Raw genomic sequence first — 18,601 nt, 5'->3', positions numbered from 1 at the left:
ACTAAGTTCATGGGACTAGACACAAACAATGAAGAACAAAGCTGTGACAAAGATTTCAGCTGTGTTCAAGCTGCTGTGTGCTTTGTTACTCCCTGCCATGTGAGAGGACCTACAGAGGCATCACAGAGAAGTTGCAGGTTGATTGAGTTGTTGTTCTGTTCCTGGCTCCTCCTAGCCAGCAGTAGGAGATTCTTCATGCACAGCTGTCCAAGGTTCTTATAATAGCATCTGCATTTGGTGGCAATTTGAAGCTGGGAGTTATGGGTAGGGATCACATAGGCTTCTAATCACGTGAGAGTCTCTGTTTCCCAACACTGACAAAGAATCTGTTGGAGTACACCCTTCCCAACATTCAGCTCTCTGTTTCCCAGTTGCCTGGAAAGAGGATAACGTTACACTCACTGAAGAGCAGCAGCACAATCACCCAGCTTGGGCCCTGCCCTGTGCTGCTGCAGGGAGGCAGCAGGCTCCTGTGCAGGCAGGAGTTGGCCTTGTCTGCAGCTCCATCCTGAACAGCAAACCCTTGGCACAGACATGGTACTTGCTGGTGCTGCCAGATACTCATGTGCTTAGCTGAAGGGTAGGAGAAAAAATGCTAGAGCACAAGAGCCAGTAAAAAAATACAATTTATTGGTTTAATTTGGGTCACAAAGGTATTGCCCTTTAGGAAAAAGAATTATTAAATAAGTTTACATAGTCATTGTCATTTTTAATGAAGAGTTACTATTTTTCTGTGTCCTTAAATAATAATATTAATTAAATACCATATACATGTGTCTGCAGGTTATTGATAGTCACTCTGTCAATAGTTTCCTGAGCCATCAAACTACTTATTGCTCTGAAATGTAAAAAGGCTAAAAAGATTAAAGCAAATAATGCAGCTTTTCCTTTTACTTTTCAGCTAAGGTTTAAAATACAGACTTCCATAGAGAAATTGCCATTTCAGTGCTGGTTGTGTGATTTCAATAGGGTATGTGGAAGTGAGTCTGTTAATGGAGTTGTATAAAAGTTGAAATTGGGTTTTGCTGCCTGGAATTAAGGGATGTATCCTAATAACATTTTTACCCTTACAGCTCTATTTACAGTACTGCTGTTGTTGCAGTATTTTATAAAAAGTGGTGTGACTTCTTATAAAGTGAGTAGAAACTTGCCTGCCCACCCCCTACCTAGCCCAGATGCAGATTTTAGCACATGGAGAATGACCTCCAGTTAATATTCTGTTGTTTAAAATCAATATTTAAATATTGAAACTGTTATCCATGCTTTCTTTCTATATGCTTTTCTCCAAGATCCTAGTCACTAAAGGAAACAGTCCTGTTCTGCTGCAGACAATAACCAATAACATATTTCAGTGAAACTTGTGGTAGATGCTACAATAAACTGTGACAGATACAAGTTTCTACCAAAAGAAGCTCCTTCCTGACCTTTGTAATTTATGAATATATTGTTGCTCTGTTTATCAACTGTATTTAATACAAAGAACTAATTATGCCTATTTTTCCTACCTCCACTCATGATTGTATTATCTTCTGATAAAAGAACACATCCATCACCATTTCAGTAGAAGTGGTTTAAATAACTGATTATTAACCATAGAATTTTACATTAATTTAACCGAGGCATTTATTCCTATTCAAAAATCTTTTTGACAGCTGATTAGAATGATGAGTATTAGCTGGAGAGTGGTGGGCTAGGAAATCATCCTCACCAGCTTCTGTTCCTTACCTTGGTTGCTTTCCTTACTTTTGTGGAGCTGCCTTCTTTGCAAGTACTGAGTGGTTTGTTGAAGGGGCACAGCTGTGTCAGTGCTGCAGGTGCACACAAGGGAAGCCCAGCCTCCCCCAACAGCACAGCTGATGTGTGTGGTGCAGTGGGTGAAGGAGTGGGGCTTCTGCATGCACAGGAAAGGCCTCTGCTGAAATCAGCTGCAGACCAAACTTTAGCACAGATCGGGTCCCTTCAGATGTACAGCATCATTTGAAGGGTTGTTTTCACTCATTCAGCTTCCCTAGAGAAAGGGCAGTTTCCTGAACACCAGAGTCTTCCTTGATTGCTAGGTTAGGTATCAAAGGACTGTGCAGTCTGACTGCAGGTAGTGGCAACTCCCCAGATCACCAGGAAAGATCTTTCCCTGTTTCAGGGGTTTTTTCCCTTATCAGTGGGCTAAGATACTTCCTAAATGCATCAGCCTGTGCTTAGTGCCTTGCATGTGCTGGCCAAGTGTGCTTGATGCAGACAGCTACATATATTAAGGGTTCCACAGATCTCACTGTATTGTAGAGCACTCCCTCTGTAGCACAATGTAGCACCAAAATACACACACCTACCACAAAGTATTTGCTTACAGAAATCTTTCAAATTGAGAATCACAGTAATTCAGCTAATTGGGGCCCCAGTAGTAACAAGTTTCCAGTAGGCTCCTTCCATGGCCATCAGTTCATCATGAGTGCCCCTTTCAATGACGAGTCCTTGGGACATCACAGCAATGATGTCGGCGTTCTGGATGGTGGACAAGCGGTGGGCGATGACGATGCAGGTGCGCCCTTCTCTGGCTTTATCCAGGGCTGCCTGCACAGTCTAAAGGCAACAGACAAAGTGTCAGAATAAAAATGTGCAAATACAACAGGGCTCAGAGCTGGAGGAACCCAGTTGTTTCAGATTAATTAACCATATTGTGCAACACTTGTAAAAGTGACAGTGGGACTAAATCAGAGGTTCTGATATTGATGTGCTTAGCTGGGTCATGAATTCTGTTTACCAGTATTACAAACAAGAGACACCTAAACATATAGGTAGAAATAAAGGAAGGTCTTTACTCTGCTGCATGCTAAATGTTGGCTGAATGCTTTGAAATCCAGGCAATTCAGACATTTCTGAAGAAGTGCTGCCTCTCCTTTTAGAAGTTTAAAAGCACCTGGGGCTGACTGCTTTTTCTTAAAGCTGTACCTGAAGTGCAGGCACTTCTCAGAAAGATCATTAAAGGTAAAAGTGCTGAATTCACAATGTGGAATAATGTGCAGTCATGCAGCAGAGTATGCTGGCATGTCTATAGAACAGAAAAGGTGGTATGGATCAACTGTGTATGTTGTAGGCCATTTTTTTCCTTATCAATATCATCACTGCACATTTACCTTTTCACTTTCCGTGTCTAAGGCAGATGTAGCTTCATCCAGTAATAAAATTTTAGGGTCTCGTATGATGGCCCTTGCTATGGCAATGCGTTGCTTTTGCCCACGAGACAGCTGGGATCCCTGAGCCCCAACATTAGTTTCATATTTCTGAAAAATATTCAAAGGGATTATTTTATTCAGATGTAATTTAACACACCAGTAGACAGCTAAAGCAAAAGCAGGAGAGAGGCAAGAAAGTCGACCACTGCTGACCACTTGCAGAACCTGGGAATGCAGAAATAATGTACAGCAGCAAACATGTTTGGGGTGAGGTTTCCAAGCTGTTCTTTGTCTGCACATGGCCCTGAGGCCCAGGCAGCACAATGATGAGCCTGGAAGGAAAATGTGATAGCAAAATGTTGGCTGATTTGTCTGAGGCAAAAAGAATTCTCCCTGCCCTAGATTTGGGAGAAGAGGCTGAAAGTGATTTAAAGGCTTTCTAGAAAAGTGCTTTGTTTGGGTCCCTAAATTGTTTCCATTCCCTATATGTTCTTTTTATTTTTATATTATTTCAGTGCATTTAAATACTACTCAAGTGTACATAAGCAGCCAGCTTCAAATATTTTTGTCTTAGTGTCACATCCTACTCACAAGGCAAATCTCCCACAGCTGGGAACAGGATTTATGCATGTGCCTACTGTCTAAGAATTCAGTAATAACTAACACCCAGAGTCTAAGGAACACAACAAATGGTCATAGCAGCCTTTTGCTCCTACTGTCACAGCTGTAAAAGGACATAAAAAGTGCATGCATGTAGCAACTTCAAATGGTTTCAGAGCAACTCCTGCAATGAACACTGAGCAGCCAAGGCCTCACAGGTACTTACGTTAGGCAGAGACATGACAAAATCATGCAGTTGAGCCTTCTGGGCTGCTTCTATGACTTTTTCCATTGTTGCTTCTTTTGTGTTACTGCCATATTTGATATTATCAGCAATGCTGCAGTCAAATAGCACAGGCTCCTGTGACACTATTCCGATTTTTGATCTAAGAAACTGCACATTTACGTTCTTAGAGTCATGTCCATCTATTAACTACAAGGAAATGGAAGAAAACTTGAAACATCATTACAAAACAACAGCTTGCAACACCCAAATAGTTTATAGCAAAATAAATGATTTAACCATATCATTAAAACACAAACACAACTGATTTAAACTGGTTGAATTGCTTGTCTCTGACTCCTTTGTGCATGATGTGTATTTTGTGATATGGCTTTGATCCATACCACTAAATACACGGGACCATTTGCTCAACAGAAGTCCTAATGAACTATTTAATTGCTTAAAGTTAGGCATATGCTTTATTGTCCTCCTGACATAGTGATCACCACACAGATTTTTTCCAGAGAAAGATAAATCAATCTAGATAGGTAAATATTTACGTTAGGAAAACATAAAAAAGCTTTCTAAGCTATCAGTAATTGAATAACAGGAAGTTAAATCTAGGCAAGTTCCAGGCTCTTTGTTGCTCCATTCAGACTTGATTTTGCTTGTGCTCTCACAATTCACAGCATACATTTGTATGTTTCATACAGAAGCTACCAAGGCAAATGCCTACAGCCTACCTAATGCATGAGAGTGCACCAGAGGCAGGTAGTTCTCTTATCTTGTCTGAATATGTCTGAGATAATACTTGGGAACCATCCAAGCAGTCCACATGTGTCCTTCTGAGAAGGAGAGGAAGCCTCAAACTGCACATTACGAGCAACCACTGCTAGGCTGCACAGTAGGACACAGGCACAAAACCAGAGGACAAAAACCACATTTTCTTTGCTTACCACACTTCCTTTCTCAGGGTCATAGAAACGCTCCAGAAGTTGCACACTGGTGCTTTTACCACAGCCACTACTTCCAACAAATGCCAAAGTCTGTCCAGGTTTAACAGATATAGAGAGTCCTTTCAGGACCTGAATATCAGGCCGAGAAGGGTATGTGAATTTACAGTTAAGAAATTCAATGCTTCCCTTGAAATCATCCTGGTGAAAAGAAAAATGAGAAAGATGTTACAGTGAGCTTGAGCTCAACCCTGAATTGTAAAGTACAAGACAACTCTTCCTCAGATCCATTCTTGCATCTTTTGCTTAAAATTTGACATTTGTACTTATGAAATTATCTCAGGAAAAGGGAAAAAACCATACTGGAGTAGCTGTCCTAGGGGTGAAGCTATTAGTGATAACACTGTTTCTCTGCTTATTCTTCCCTGTGCCAATGGGCACATTTTTTCATTTTAATATAGACACTGTGTATAAAATAAATAATTTCAATTTTCTGGGTCTGACTTTCCAATTCACCAGAAACTCAGCATTTTCACTTTGTCTGACTCAACAATTCTTTTGCCTCCTTATGAACACCCTCCACCAGTTTGATGTGAATGGAAAAACCTCCATCATAATCAGCAATAGTAAGGTTGGCCATGAACTGTAAAGCAGGAAATAAGAGCTTGCTGTTCTGTGAGTCATACAAATCAGTTCTATTCCAATTTATAGTAGTTTTACACTGACAAATTTCTAATGGCTGACTTTATACTACTCTTTATGTCTAGTACAGAGCTTGCTTCCAAAACAGCAAAGACAAACAAAACTTTTACAATCAGCATAACCTTCTTGTAAAGCATTGATCCTCATTGACTCCTAAATCACTAGTACAAAATCCATGCCTGTAGTGAGCTGACTGACATCACAAATTACACATCTCCACTCTTACCCATTTTTCCCCTTTTTCACTGTAAACACTGATTTTAGGAATCCGATCTACCAGTTGAAAAAAGCGTGCAGCAGATGTTTTGGCTTTGGCGTAGTTTGGCGTGTAGGAAGAAGCTCTTCCCAATGCAGTTCCACTGGTGACAATTGCAGAGATCACCCTGTGGAGAAGGGGGAAATGGTCATTCTTGGGAAGCCATCAGGAAACTGAACACCACACCGAGTGCAGGACTTTCAGAGACCTGTTTGTGGCTCTGAGCAGGCTCTCACCTGAACACAAAGCTGTAATGGAGCCCTTCAGCGTCAACGAGAAATCCCCCGTAGCGGTAAGAGACGGAGTTGGCAATGAACACGATGCTCTGGGCAAAGCCAAAGCAGACTCCGTACACGTGTGCTTTTTTGATTGCAGCTTTGTAGGGCATATCCAGGTGCTTCTCAAAATTCTCAATAAACATTTTCTCTTTTCCTATCCCAGCTACTGTTCTGATGTTAGAGAGAGCTTCACTGGCAATCTTGAAGAGGGAAAAAAATGGGTAAAAGCTCATAATTTTTACTTGGAAATGTAGGCTCTGGTCTCACAAGTGCATGATTCTTTCATGAACTCAGGACAGGACACTGATGCAATATGTAAATTCATTCAGGCATGATACAGACTGGGCCAAACATCATACAGCCTAAAGAGAACTTTTCCTACAAGCAATTTCCTATTGATTTCCTCGAGAGCAATGCTCTGCCTGCTCCACTGGAGCTGTTACTGTAAGCACTTTTAGGGAATCAGGCACGTGCTCTCACTTGTGACTTATTTCACATAATGTGAATAAATGTGACACCCACAAAAGGAAAAACTGTTTTAGGAACTTCTTTAGTTGCATGGATTTATTAATTAAATATGTTTATTTCAATTGTTTTCTGTTACTTTTAGCAATAGTCAAAGAAAGAGTTAAAAGGAATAGCATCCCCAACTTCCATTTCATAAATTGAATCCACTTGAATTTACTGTTTCCTTATCTGCTCACCCTCCCTCCTGCTGATGTCCAAAAGGCTGATGAGATGGAACATATGAATCTTCAGTGACAAAATTTCCAAGATTTTTACCTTGTACATAGGCAATGAGTAAGCAAATGCTTGCCTATGCACATATGAAAATGCAACACAGGAAATTATGAGATAATCACCAGAGAAACTTGTGTGGAACTTGTGTTAGTTGTAGGCTTCATATTATAATTTATTGCCAGTCAGAATTTGGGTTTATATCCCAACAAAAGAGTACCACAATTTCACCTACAGAAGTAAATTGATGGCTTGTTTGGTCCTAATTTCACCCTTTTAATCTCAAGTAATTTTACTAAGAAATTGTATTAAAATGCTGTCGTTTGCTCGGACTTTGATAGTAGATTCATAATGTAACACATTCCTTTGGGAGGCAAGTGTGGTATTATAGCTTGGGAATGTTTTCAGCATGTAGGAAAAGATCTGAATGTAGATAATCAGAAATCCAGTTTCAGGGTTTTTTTTTTCTGGCCAAAATTGAGAGTCAATGTCTTGCATTTTCACTCAATGTGAAGGAGCAGATAATAAGTATTGTGAATTGGATTGTGCAGACTTTTTCCATGTTTAGCATGGCTCATGAGCAATTGCTTTGGAATAATTTGGTGTTTTTTGCATTTGGATGCAGTGCTGGCAAATAAATTAGAAAATAACACCAGAAACAATCAATTATCACCAAAACTGCTGAAGCTTTGCTTAAAATATGACTTCATCATAGCCTCTGGGTTGTTCCATTGAGTAAGAGCAGTTGCCTTGACTGATTAGTGAAGTTTCTCTCCTTGTCAAGAAGTATTTTGATTTAAGACTTTTGTAAATAATTAATTATTCTGGGTGTGGGCAATTGGTCAGGTCCTAATTCTTAAGATAGAAAGGGCTAAGACCTTAATTCTTAAGCTGCTACAAGCCACCAAAGTAACAACTGTCCTTTTTAAAATCCACAGACTGATTTGTGGTTCAGTGCCAGATTCTCAGGTGCAAGCATTTCTAGGTGAACAGCTATCACTGCTTTCTGAGGACAGCTTAATCACTGGTCAACAGCAAATGGGAGTTTAAATAAAACCCAACAAATGTGAACCGGACTGCTGAGAGATCTGTGTCTACCACTTCAGTCCAACAACTTTGCAAGGTCAGTCACATTCCATGCAGCAAGTGCTTTTGCAGTTAGGGAGTTCCCAATGCTGTTTCAATGGTTTAACAAGCTGAAATATTGCAACTTATTCACAAACCATTGCCAGTTTCATGACATTTGAATTACTGATGGTCCCTAAAGACTGATTTTTCATCTACCTGTGACTGCAAATATAAATTAGTCTTTAAACAGCATTACCCGTCCAGTAGCTTCCAGTGCTTTCTTGTCCTGCGAGGCAAATCCTGTCAGCATTTTAGCCTGCACAGCTCCAGATAAAGCCAAAAATGGCAGGAAACACATTATTACCAAACTCAGTTTCCAGCTGAAGTAGAAGGCAATGATCATGGCCACCCCAATGTTAGTAAAGGAATTGACAATCATTCCTATCTGCGATCCAGTTGCCTTTGAAGAAAAGAAACAGACATCATTGATATGTACTTCAAAAACAATTTAAACAAATCTTCCTATAAAACGTTAGAAAACTGTAAATTAAAATAACATAAGACACTAACAGCTAGACTGCACTGGAGTTCAGTCAGTCTGGATATACTGTTTCCAGTTGTTTGGATGAAGAACAGGACTGCAAATGTCCAATATTCCTTTGATCCACCAAATTTTCCATTGAGAATTCAGAAGATTGTTTCTACTGTTTGTGAGAAAGATAATTATTGAAATCTGTTGCCTTGGTTCCCTGGAGAATAACTCATCTGAATACATTGTTTAGCTTCTACATCTATGTAGATTTAAATAATCAGCAGGACCATTTTATAGCTCTGCTATTAACAACAAAGCCTCAGCAGTGCTAAAATCAGATAGCAACTTCAATGAAAAGGGATGAAATGAAGCTGTATTTCTACCTATCCCTTTATTAAGGAAAAAAGTTAAATACAGCTTTGACATCATCTTTATTGAATACATTTGTCTGCTCCTTATGTACTTCAACAATGCTATTCTTTCTAATAGACTTATTTACTCAAAATTAATTTTCTTTCATAGCAATAAACAGCACCCTAAATAGGAACTATATTGCTATGTATTAGAATAAAATGTACATTTGATATCCTTGATGATTTTCAGTCAAACTCATTTGCAGAGTATGAACTTGGCAGCACAAAATGCTCATCATCTCCTCTGACCTGCAGCAAGGTCTGTGTCAGGCAGTGAAAGGTGCAGGGCACTGGTGCACAGGTAGCTCTGGTCTCCCTCACCCCCTGCAAGCTGTGGGTTGGATGGCTGTGCCTCACTGTTGTGCTTCAAACAAAGATGTCCCTTAGGACATTAAATGTTTAGTCAGAGTTTTACAAGTTTATTTATTTCTATTAAAAGACACCCTGTGAGGTTTCCAGCAGGTTTCTCTGATTCTGTAGAAATTGCTGCTGCCAGGGCTTTTGGAAACCTCTTCTCTAAAACCCCCGTTAAAAGTTTTTTAAAGCTAACTTACAATCTTGAGTCAAGCTGAAACATGACAATTTTTGCAACAAAAGAAATCTGTACAACCCCTTCCTTGTTTCTAGAAAATTGCTTGCACTGCAGCCCAGCAAAATGGCATCTGACTCACTTCTACCTAAAGATCAGTTCAAATAGCGAACATATACAGCTCAGCATGATTTAACCCTCAGCCACTAAGGAACACAATGCATGCAGCTGGTGTGTCACTTTCCCAGACGCTGAAACTGGCTGCAGGATTCCCAGCTGGAGCACCAGCCACTGCTGCAGATTGGTTTTTCAAGTGGGTTGTCAGTTTAGATCAAAATTGCCACAACATGCACAATACCATGCTGAAGACTGGAAAACATGGTTATTAATTATTGTCAATAACATACTATTTTGACATGTTTTTAAAATAAACACTTTAACATTGTGACAAAAAGCTAATTCATCTCCAGAAAAAAAAAGAAACTCAAACTTCTGCACTGGGTGTTCCTTCCCATTCCATTGTTGGTTGGTATTTTATTGATTTTTGTGTTCTTTTTTTGTACTTTTAGGGTATACCATATACTAGTATTGGTTCCGCGGTGGCAGTCTATTAATTGAAATAGCTGAATTGGCTTACTAAGAACTGATCTGCACTGATCTGGCTGGTTGCATGGCAGCTAATTTCTGTGAAGCACATGCCAAAATAAGCCTTCAATCAGTGTCTACAGTAAAACAATTCATAAAGTGCCAGTTCTTACCCCTTGGACCTGTGAGGCGTCTGTTGCAAGCCTGGTAGTCAAAGCCCCGGGGCTGTTCTTCCGGTCATCAAACCAACCAATGTCTTGGCCGAGCATGGCCTGGAAACCAATTTTCCTTAACCTTCTTGTAAGCAGCTCCCCAGACTTGGCAAAGGTGTATCCCTGGGGTACATGAGAATAAAAACAGACTGTGCAGAGAGAGACACACACCAAGAAAGGGAGCAAAACCAAAAATATGTATTGCTAAATTGGACCATTACCTGGAGAAATTGTGTGAAAAATGAGAGAACTCCGACTAAGACAAAGAGCACGCAGACACCATTGATCTGGTTTTTTTGGTTTTCTTCATCAAGAATGGAGAAGGTCTTTGAAAAAAAAAATAGAAATGTCAGTTTTGCTGTGTGTGACATATGTACTTGATTGCCAATTGCCAAGTGCAGGAACCCACCCTGCAACCAAAGCCAGAACACAGAGCTCTCCCTCACCCCCTGCAAAGGTCTGATTATTTTTCCTAAGGTGAGCCTGGATTAAAACATAATGGGTTTTACTCCTGTTAACCAACGAGTTCAGTATGCTTGGTGTCTACACTCACTACTCCTATTTGTGGCCTATCCCTGGTTATAATTAACCACTCACCCCCCACTGTAAATTATGATAACAAGAAAATAGCAATGTAATAAACAGCATAGCAACAAAACAACAGTAAAATTTGGCCTGTAAAATCAAACCATCCCATTCTGCAGCTATCCTATCATGGTTACTTTTGTTTTTAATTTGTGCTCTTTATTAAAAAAACAACACTGATCATGGCAGCATGCAGCATGGACCATATCAGCAGTATTAAAAAGAAAGATTTGTTGCTGAGGCATCCATTTTCAGATCATATAAGTCTCAGCAGTTTTAGTGTGGACTGTCTTTCATCTGGAGCCATGGACTCCATGCCCAATAGGGGTAAGAGCACACCTTTCAGCTGAATTTCACTGGAAAGGATCCATATTCTGAGACAATTCCACAGGAAGAACCAAAGCATAAGTCAAAGAAACTAATGAAAACATTGTTCAAAAGGTACATACACAGTATTACCTAGTTCTTCATCGACTTTTTGGGACTTATTTCTGAAAACTTTCAGGGCAGACTTAGCTAAATTTATCCTTTCACTTCATAGCTGTGGGGATTTTTCCCTCACTTCCCCAGCATATTTGTCCCAGAGTACAAGCCCACATGTCTGACACAACAACATTGCAGATATTTGGGCAGATCTGAAAGCAGATGTATATATTCCATCTGCCTGACTGCTTTGGCACCAGGCAGAAATATTTTATATTTATGAATAATAAAACACAATAATAAAACACAGATATTGGATATCACAGATATTATCCCGCATGTTCATTATGGCTTGCTTTTTCTTGCAGCCTCTCTCCTTTGATAGACTGAGATCTTCAAAAGTAGGAATTCATCCCTGGCCATGAAGGTATTTAGCATCATTAGCCCCAGACCTCCCAAGGTCTAGAAGACTCCTCTCCAAAGGATTCAAAGGTGAGATTCACAGTGGAACGTGTATAGCAGTGTCTCACCTGCTGTCTAGTGAAAGCCACAGTCCTTGACATGAGGTCTGGACACTCAAAAAGTGTTTGGAGGTGGCACACCTATGTCTACAGGACAAGGATTTTGGGCAGAAATATTAAGTGGATCAACAGGGCCTGGAACATCCTTTTTTCTCCTGCTCATGGGATCTTATTTAAATGCAAAACTGCAAGTAAATGTGATTCGAAGTTCTAAGCAACTTCCCAGTGAGAAATGTCTAAGCCAAAACTATACTCCCAAAAAACCAAACAACAAAAGGTCAATTTTTTTTTTTTTTGATAGATTGTTGCCACTGCTCTTAGAATCCTTTTCTATCAGGAGCTCAAATGCTGGGTCATTCATTCATTCATTTGCTTTTTCCTTTCTGTAAGGTTTTTGACCTCCAACATCTGTCTACCTTTTAGGGCATATGTTTTTGCACTCGTGTACCTACCATGACCTATGCAAGTGAGTGAGAAGCACATCAGATGGGTGGCAAAACCACAAAATACCTGTGGCATTCCCATTTTGATCCCAGTGAATGTGTTGTTTACTTAATAACATACAGCTTGAACAGATGGGATTTCTCTAGCCTAATTCTTGAAAATTCAGGACACTTTCCTAGGTACCAGTCAGAGCAGCACTAAACATCTTCAGGCAGCCTCCAATGCCCCACCAACTTGGCAAGCATTTCCCCAGAAAGCTTTTACACAAAAGGGGATGCATCCTTTTGTCTATCACCAAAAGTTTTTGAAGAAATAAACACTCATTGAACTTGACATGTTTCAAGAGAGGTGGTGGTAGCTGATTTTGAGAATGTGGTATCTTTTAGTTAATGTTAAAGTTTAAAGCATATTCCAACTCCTGCTTCCAAACCTATTGATGCAGGCCTACTTGTTGCTGGTGGCTGTGCTCCCAGGTACAATTACCTCCCTCTCCCTAGGCATTCTGCAGGGAGCAGGCAGCAAAAAGGTGCCTGAAATATGTCAACAAAAAAGTGAAGTATTTTTTAGATCTGATCCAAAGGTTTCTCAAAGGCTGTATAATAAAATTCTACAGAGAATGACCTTTGCATGTGTCTCTCTCCACTGTACCTGCATGTGAGGTATTTTTTATCTCATCTAAAATAAACTGTATGCAAGTATAGAAACCCATTCCCAGCAGTTCCTGGAAAATGAACAAAAGAGATAATGAAGGACACATGACAAATGCTGATAAGCTTGCCCCTTCAAAGAGCTCTAATGATAGTTTGATGACAGTGATATAAATATCTACTGAATTGTTTATAGGCAAGAAGGTTAATCCCATTTTCATTATGAGATCTAAAGATTTGCCAAAACATGTCAAGTTGTGCATCATATATTCACCCTCCTCTGTTTCAGAGCTAAAATGCACTTTAAAATGTTCCCATAACATACCCCAAGGATCTGACTGAATAACAAAGCATAGAGTGGATTGACGGCTCCATTCACAGCTGCTGCCAGAGATCCAAGCACCAGGTATGGCCATTCAGAGGCATTGTATTTCAAAATTCTGGTAAATGGTACAGGCTTGGCATCTTCCTCCACAACAGATTCCTAAAAAAAACAGGTTGGATTTCTGAAATGAATACAGTCCATCAGTGATGCTCTCCCTTTGACAATGAGATAAAATAGTGAGCCTAGTTTGTTAAACTAGTGGACCAAACAGCTGCTCTAGCTTTGGACAGCAGGGGCAGCTGCTGTCTGGACCTCTTTTGTGGGCCTAATAAGTCAAGTTTAAAAAACACTTAAATAAACAACAAACTTTATCATGCCTGGGGGGAAAGAGAGAGATTCAGATCTTTTTCAGCTCTAATTGTTCCAGCTGCAGAGGTTACTTACAACCAGTTTGAGATTTTCTGCCACTGAAACTCAGGCCATTCCCTTTCAGCTGTCTCTAGACAAGGTGTGATGAAATACCCAGTGCCAAAACTTAAATTCCCTCCTCACAAGCAACTTTATCTGTCACTCATTCAAGCTCTTAAATACTATTTAAAGTATTGTGAGTGACCACACTGATCAGACTGCATCAAATTAACAGGTATGTGATATCATTAAAACAAGAGAGATGTCAGAGTGATAGCTGGATTCAGGCTTTTTACATGGTAATTATGCCTCCCTTCTGTGAAACATCCTCAGACTATATGCTGAATTCCCACAATTATGCCCAGAAAGGGCAGAATATTCATCATCAAATTGTAACTTATCCTTCAGTTTGATTTGTACAGAATTTTTGTAACACTTTGTGTGCTCAGCCCTACTCATCTCCCTCAATTCATATGACTAGAAACAGCCAGAAAAAAAGACACTGTGAAGACCTATCTTCTGGAAATATGCAGGGAGGAGTGGGTGGAAACATCTTGTATTTTCTCTTTTTTCTGAGCTGGTGTCAGAGTGATAGCACTCAAGCCCTCTATTTATCCACAGAATAGGCTTGGCAATAACAAGAAGGGTAACTTCTATCTGCTGCTCTCTGTACTGAACAACTGCGGCCATGCAGATTGATGCAGGGAGAGGCACTTTGGAAACCCACTGTGCAAATTCCTACATATTCTGTGTCATTTTAAGGCATGCTGGCCTTTATTTTCTATGCCAGTAGATTGCATGAGGATACTGAAGTGAAAGGATTTTGGGTTAGGTTTCAGTGAGGATGTCTCTCTCTGCTCAAGTCTCCAGATGATTTTTAGATGAAAGTGAATTTATTCTTTATTGAACAAGAAACAGTGCCATTTGTATCACTGAGGGCCCATTAATTACATTTCACCCACTGAGCATTTTGCTTTTTGTCCTTTAATTCAATTTTTAGGAATGTATGTTTTTCAACTAAATCTACACCCTATTTACCAACAGGTAGAGAGCAAATAGCAAAATGTCTCTGCTAGAAATTTTATATCAACCAATAATCAAAACAGCCATCAAAGTGTAGCCTAGGGTTTACACAGAGATAAGAATTGAAGCTGTGGTTTTGTTTAATGTGAGAAAAGGATCAAGCCAAGATGTACCTGCTAAGAACTCTTAATGTACAATCACATAGGTACAGGTACATTAATGAGTAATATAACCTATTCAGTTGAAAATTTCATAACAAACTATTGGACCTGACCTTTTTTGCTTTTCCATCATCTTCTCCATAAGAAGGGGCAAGATAGTTGGACTCTGCATGGTCTCCTCCAATAGACAGTGGAGGGTCAGGGACCACGTTAGAGAGCTGGGATCTTGAGCGCTGCCGGAGTGAAGCTCTGCAAAGAGAACAGAAATGGCCTGCTCTTTGCAGCTGAGTAAAACCAATAATTGCTTGCAAAGCAGGTGCAGTTTTCATGTCCATTAAATCAGAATGCACTGAAGCAGTTCATAGGAATTCCACAGACTTTTTCTTTCTTGAATATGGTCTCTCAACTTCTCGGGAAGAAAATATCTCACCAGCTGGGACAAACACTTTTCAAAATCATATTCCCCTCACACCACTCAGACATTGTCTTAGATGGACCATGTACTGTGTATTTGTCAAGTAAAACTGGGGTGTGTCCTAGTACATTTGCACAAGTTATTAAGACACCAAGTCAAATCACCGGTAATTCAGCCCAGCAAATCAGGAAGCTGAAACAAAGCACCTCTCTCTCTGACCAAATATAACTCTGCAATGTAGGAGATGTATTCATTTGCACATGCCTGCCATAGGATTGCCTGGAAGAAATAGTAAGTGTCTAGCTACAAGAAAGTCTGGCTGTAAAATGCTTTAACTTTCATCAAGTAGAAGCCATAATAAAAATGTGCTTGTGGATTGCATTGATTTCTCAAGTAATTGCACAGCAAGTAATTTTTCAAATGACTGGACAGAAAGTGCATTAGATATTACAACTAAGGCTGTATTTAGTAATATCAAACCCAGAACATTAACAGAGTAGATCAAAATTGGAGACAAGGTACTATGGGCAGAAAGGACCAAAATGAAGAGCCCTGCTATTTATCCATGGATTTCAATCAGTAACATTATCACTCAAGCTATCTCTTTGCAAGAGAACTCTATCTCAGTAAAATGCTCTCACCCTTCAACCCTCTTTTACACAGCACATAGAAAAGTTATTTATTAGGATTTTGGAATAGTGGGATGAAGTAGAAACATTGAGAGTAGTCTGGAAATATTGAGATTTACAACCATTTTTAAGACTCACCGCAAACTGGCCTGATAGCTTCCCCTGCTGAATGACTGAACATTCTCAAGATTTGGCTCCACCACATTATTCTCTGCTGCTGCAAAATACAGTATAGAGAGCTCTGAAATTAGTGCCAAAATTGAATACAGCCTGAATACACTGTGGTTCTGCAAAAAAGTGCATAGCCTCCAAGTCATAAATGGAATACTTTGTATAAGGAAAGGGGAGTAATATAACCTTGCTACTCAACCTACATGTTTCACAAGTTTTATATTTGTATTTGACATAATGAAGTTAACCGAATATTAGCCCAAGGACCATCTCACTTCAGATGTGACTGCTAAACATTTTTACCTATTTTAAGTCTGCAATTGCTCTCTTATTTCAACATAATAATATCCAATGCATGCTTCACAAAAATACAATGGATCATTCTATTGAACCTTAATTTCCAGAAGCTTTAATTCAAATCTGCCTCTAGCAAAACAAATAGGATGATTTCAGCATAGTCTGTAATGTGCCTGAATCCCAAATGCAGCAGAACAGGACTTTTGGCACTCAGTGAAATTATAAAATGATGGATATTTCAGGTCAGAACTAATGTTTCAGGGCAGACTTATATTAGGAAGGTCTTTCAGTGCATATGCAGCAAAACCACTTTGGCCAGGGCTATCAGTGTATCAATTTTATGAATTATAAAAATCAGCCATAAAAGCAGAAGAAAAAAAAAAAAAAAAAAAGCAGCTACTAGCCCTCACAAAAGGTAAAAAAAAAAAAAAAAAAAAAAAAAAAAAAAAGGGAAAAAAAAGAAAATCTGTATTCTGTGGGATTTTATAAAAGAAAACGTTATGCTTACTTTGTGTTTCTTCTTTGTTAGGTGCTGTGTCTCCTTTGCTTTGTAAGGTCACCAACATGAAATAAACCCCTTTTCTCTGCAGGAGTTCCTCGTGAGTTCCTCTCTCTACAGCCCTGCCGTGCTCAAAGCCGATGATGACATCGGCGGCTTTGATGGCTGACAGGCGGTGAGCGATGGAGATCGCCGTGCGGCCGAGGCGAGCCTGGGGGAGACAGCAACAGCGCCACTCGCAGCACAGCAGCCCGAAATGCTGCCAATGAGCTCTGCACCTAAAGGCGAGTCACACTAACTGGCGTCCTTCTAGTGGGTTCAGCCCACTTTAGCTCCATCCACAGCCTGCAGAGGAGCATCTGTTTCTGGGCAAAGGGAGCTATAGGCTTCTGTTGATGTCCCAATGCAAGTAAAAATTATTCTCAGTCCATAATAGTAAGGTTCTACTTGTACTTTATAAAAGAGTTATTAAGAAATGCTTCTGACTGATTTGTTACAATTCAGGAGCACCCTCTGCAGAGTGTATTATAAATAATTTCTGCCCTTTTGAGTCTGATATTTTGCTATACTATAGCAAACCTTATGAAGTGCTTCTTGGACAATTGCTTCACTTTCATTATCCAGTGCTGATGTAGCCATATCCAGGAGCAGGATTTTGGGGTTTCGCACCAAGGCTCGAGCAATAGCTATCCTCTGTTTTTGACCTCCACTCATCTGGCTTCCACCCTCTCCAACATGAGTGTCAAATTTCTGTGTGAAGAAAAAAAGTTAAAATTAAAGAGACAAGAAAAAAGCCTGTTAAGATCCTGGTGAAGGTGGTGGTAAAATGTCTCAGAATTGTCCTTGGAGCAGACTTGAAACAAAACCATTGTTAGTGCAGCAGATTCAAAGAGCAACAGGTGAAATAACTTTCTTCATAATGTACAAGATCATTTTGCCTGAATCAGGTTTTCAACCCCATACCAAAAGTATTCAGTTAAAAAGGTGAGATGTTCTGGTTCAGCTTGAAACAGCTATATCAGCAGAAGCTGAAATGGAGAGGAATCACCCACCCACTCTCCATCAGATGACAGACAAGCAAACTTTTCCTGGACTTGTCTGCTGATGACCTGTGACTCATTAACACTGTCTGTGATTCATGCATACCATACTCTGACAGCATTGGGTTCAGGTAGAGAATCAAATAAACACACAGAATCTGGCATATTGAGAGACAGGATCATTATATTCACTTAGAGATAAAGCTTTTTTATTCCTCCATTTCCATGAAATAAGTAGGGGCCTTTGAACAGCCTTTCAGTAAATATTTCCTGGAAGCCTCGAAATGCATAGATAAAGGATAAAGACAATGTACTAATATTAGTTAAGGGTACTTGAATCATGTCAAACATTCACTGTTGTAACACGTCATTTCAGAAGCTACTTGGCCAAATAACATTCTAGAAAAGTAGAGAGCTCGATGCTACCCAATTTGGGCTTTGTAAGGAGGAATGACTGAAGCCCTGTCATCATTAGGGAAGAAACTGGAGAAGAAGGAACCTCCAGCTGGTTTACAGAGCTCGTATAAGGAGGTGAGGTTGTGAGCATCAGTACAGACAGGTGAAGTAACAAATGCTGGCTAGTGAGAGGCTAAGCTCTACATTGCTTTTGGCCTGAACAGAAACAGATCTCCAAAACATGAAAAATACAAATTTTTAAACCATGCTATAATTATTCCCATAATATTGAATGTTGTGTAGATGATTCCTGAGGAGTTAATTCTTTTCGGGGTTGTAGTTTGGGGTGAGGGGCTGG

The 18,601-nt window shown here is 39.8% G+C and overlaps 1 protein-coding gene across 3 annotated transcripts in view; it reads right to left on the bottom strand.

The window, feature by feature from the left end:
- Nucleotides 1-711: 711 nt before the first annotated feature.
- ABCB11 (ATP binding cassette subfamily B member 11) overlaps nucleotides 712-18,601 on the bottom strand; it is a 35,898-nt gene continuing 18,008 nt past the window's right edge. The window contains exons 15-28 of one of the 3 annotated variants that reach the window (XM_058027662.1): nucleotides 17,387-17,557; nucleotides 16,817-17,018; nucleotides 15,979-16,057; nucleotides 14,910-15,045; nucleotides 13,205-13,363; nucleotides 10,481-10,585; nucleotides 10,221-10,382; nucleotides 8,245-8,448; nucleotides 6,141-6,382; nucleotides 5,875-6,031; nucleotides 4,950-5,147; nucleotides 3,997-4,203; nucleotides 3,132-3,278; nucleotides 712-2,577 (exon numbers count right to left, since the gene is read on the bottom strand). In XM_058027662.1, the coding sequence (XP_057883645.1) occupies nucleotides 2,377-2,577; nucleotides 3,132-3,278; nucleotides 3,997-4,203; nucleotides 4,950-5,147; nucleotides 5,875-6,031; nucleotides 6,141-6,382; nucleotides 8,245-8,448; nucleotides 10,221-10,382; nucleotides 10,481-10,585; nucleotides 13,205-13,363; nucleotides 14,910-15,045; nucleotides 15,979-16,057; nucleotides 16,817-17,018; nucleotides 17,387-17,557 (2,370 nt within the window). In that variant the 3' untranslated portion in view covers nucleotides 712-2,376. Of the gene's footprint in view, nucleotides 2,578-3,131; nucleotides 3,279-3,996; nucleotides 4,204-4,949; nucleotides 5,148-5,874; nucleotides 6,032-6,140; nucleotides 6,383-8,244; nucleotides 8,449-10,220; nucleotides 10,383-10,480; nucleotides 10,586-13,204; nucleotides 13,364-14,909; nucleotides 15,046-15,978; nucleotides 16,058-16,805; nucleotides 17,019-17,386; nucleotides 17,558-18,601 lie in introns of all 3 variants that reach the window. The other 2 variants (XM_058027664.1, XM_058027663.1) reach the window with 2 other exon arrangements.

The sequence above is a fragment of the Melospiza georgiana genome, chromosome 7 (genome assembly GCF_028018845.1).
Source record: "Melospiza georgiana isolate bMelGeo1 chromosome 7, bMelGeo1.pri, whole genome shotgun sequence".
In the NCBI taxonomy this organism is placed as follows: domain Eukaryota; kingdom Metazoa; phylum Chordata; class Aves; order Passeriformes; family Passerellidae; genus Melospiza; species Melospiza georgiana.
Note: the sequence above shows the minus strand (reverse complement) of the source record. Positions and strands in the feature narration are given on the sequence as shown.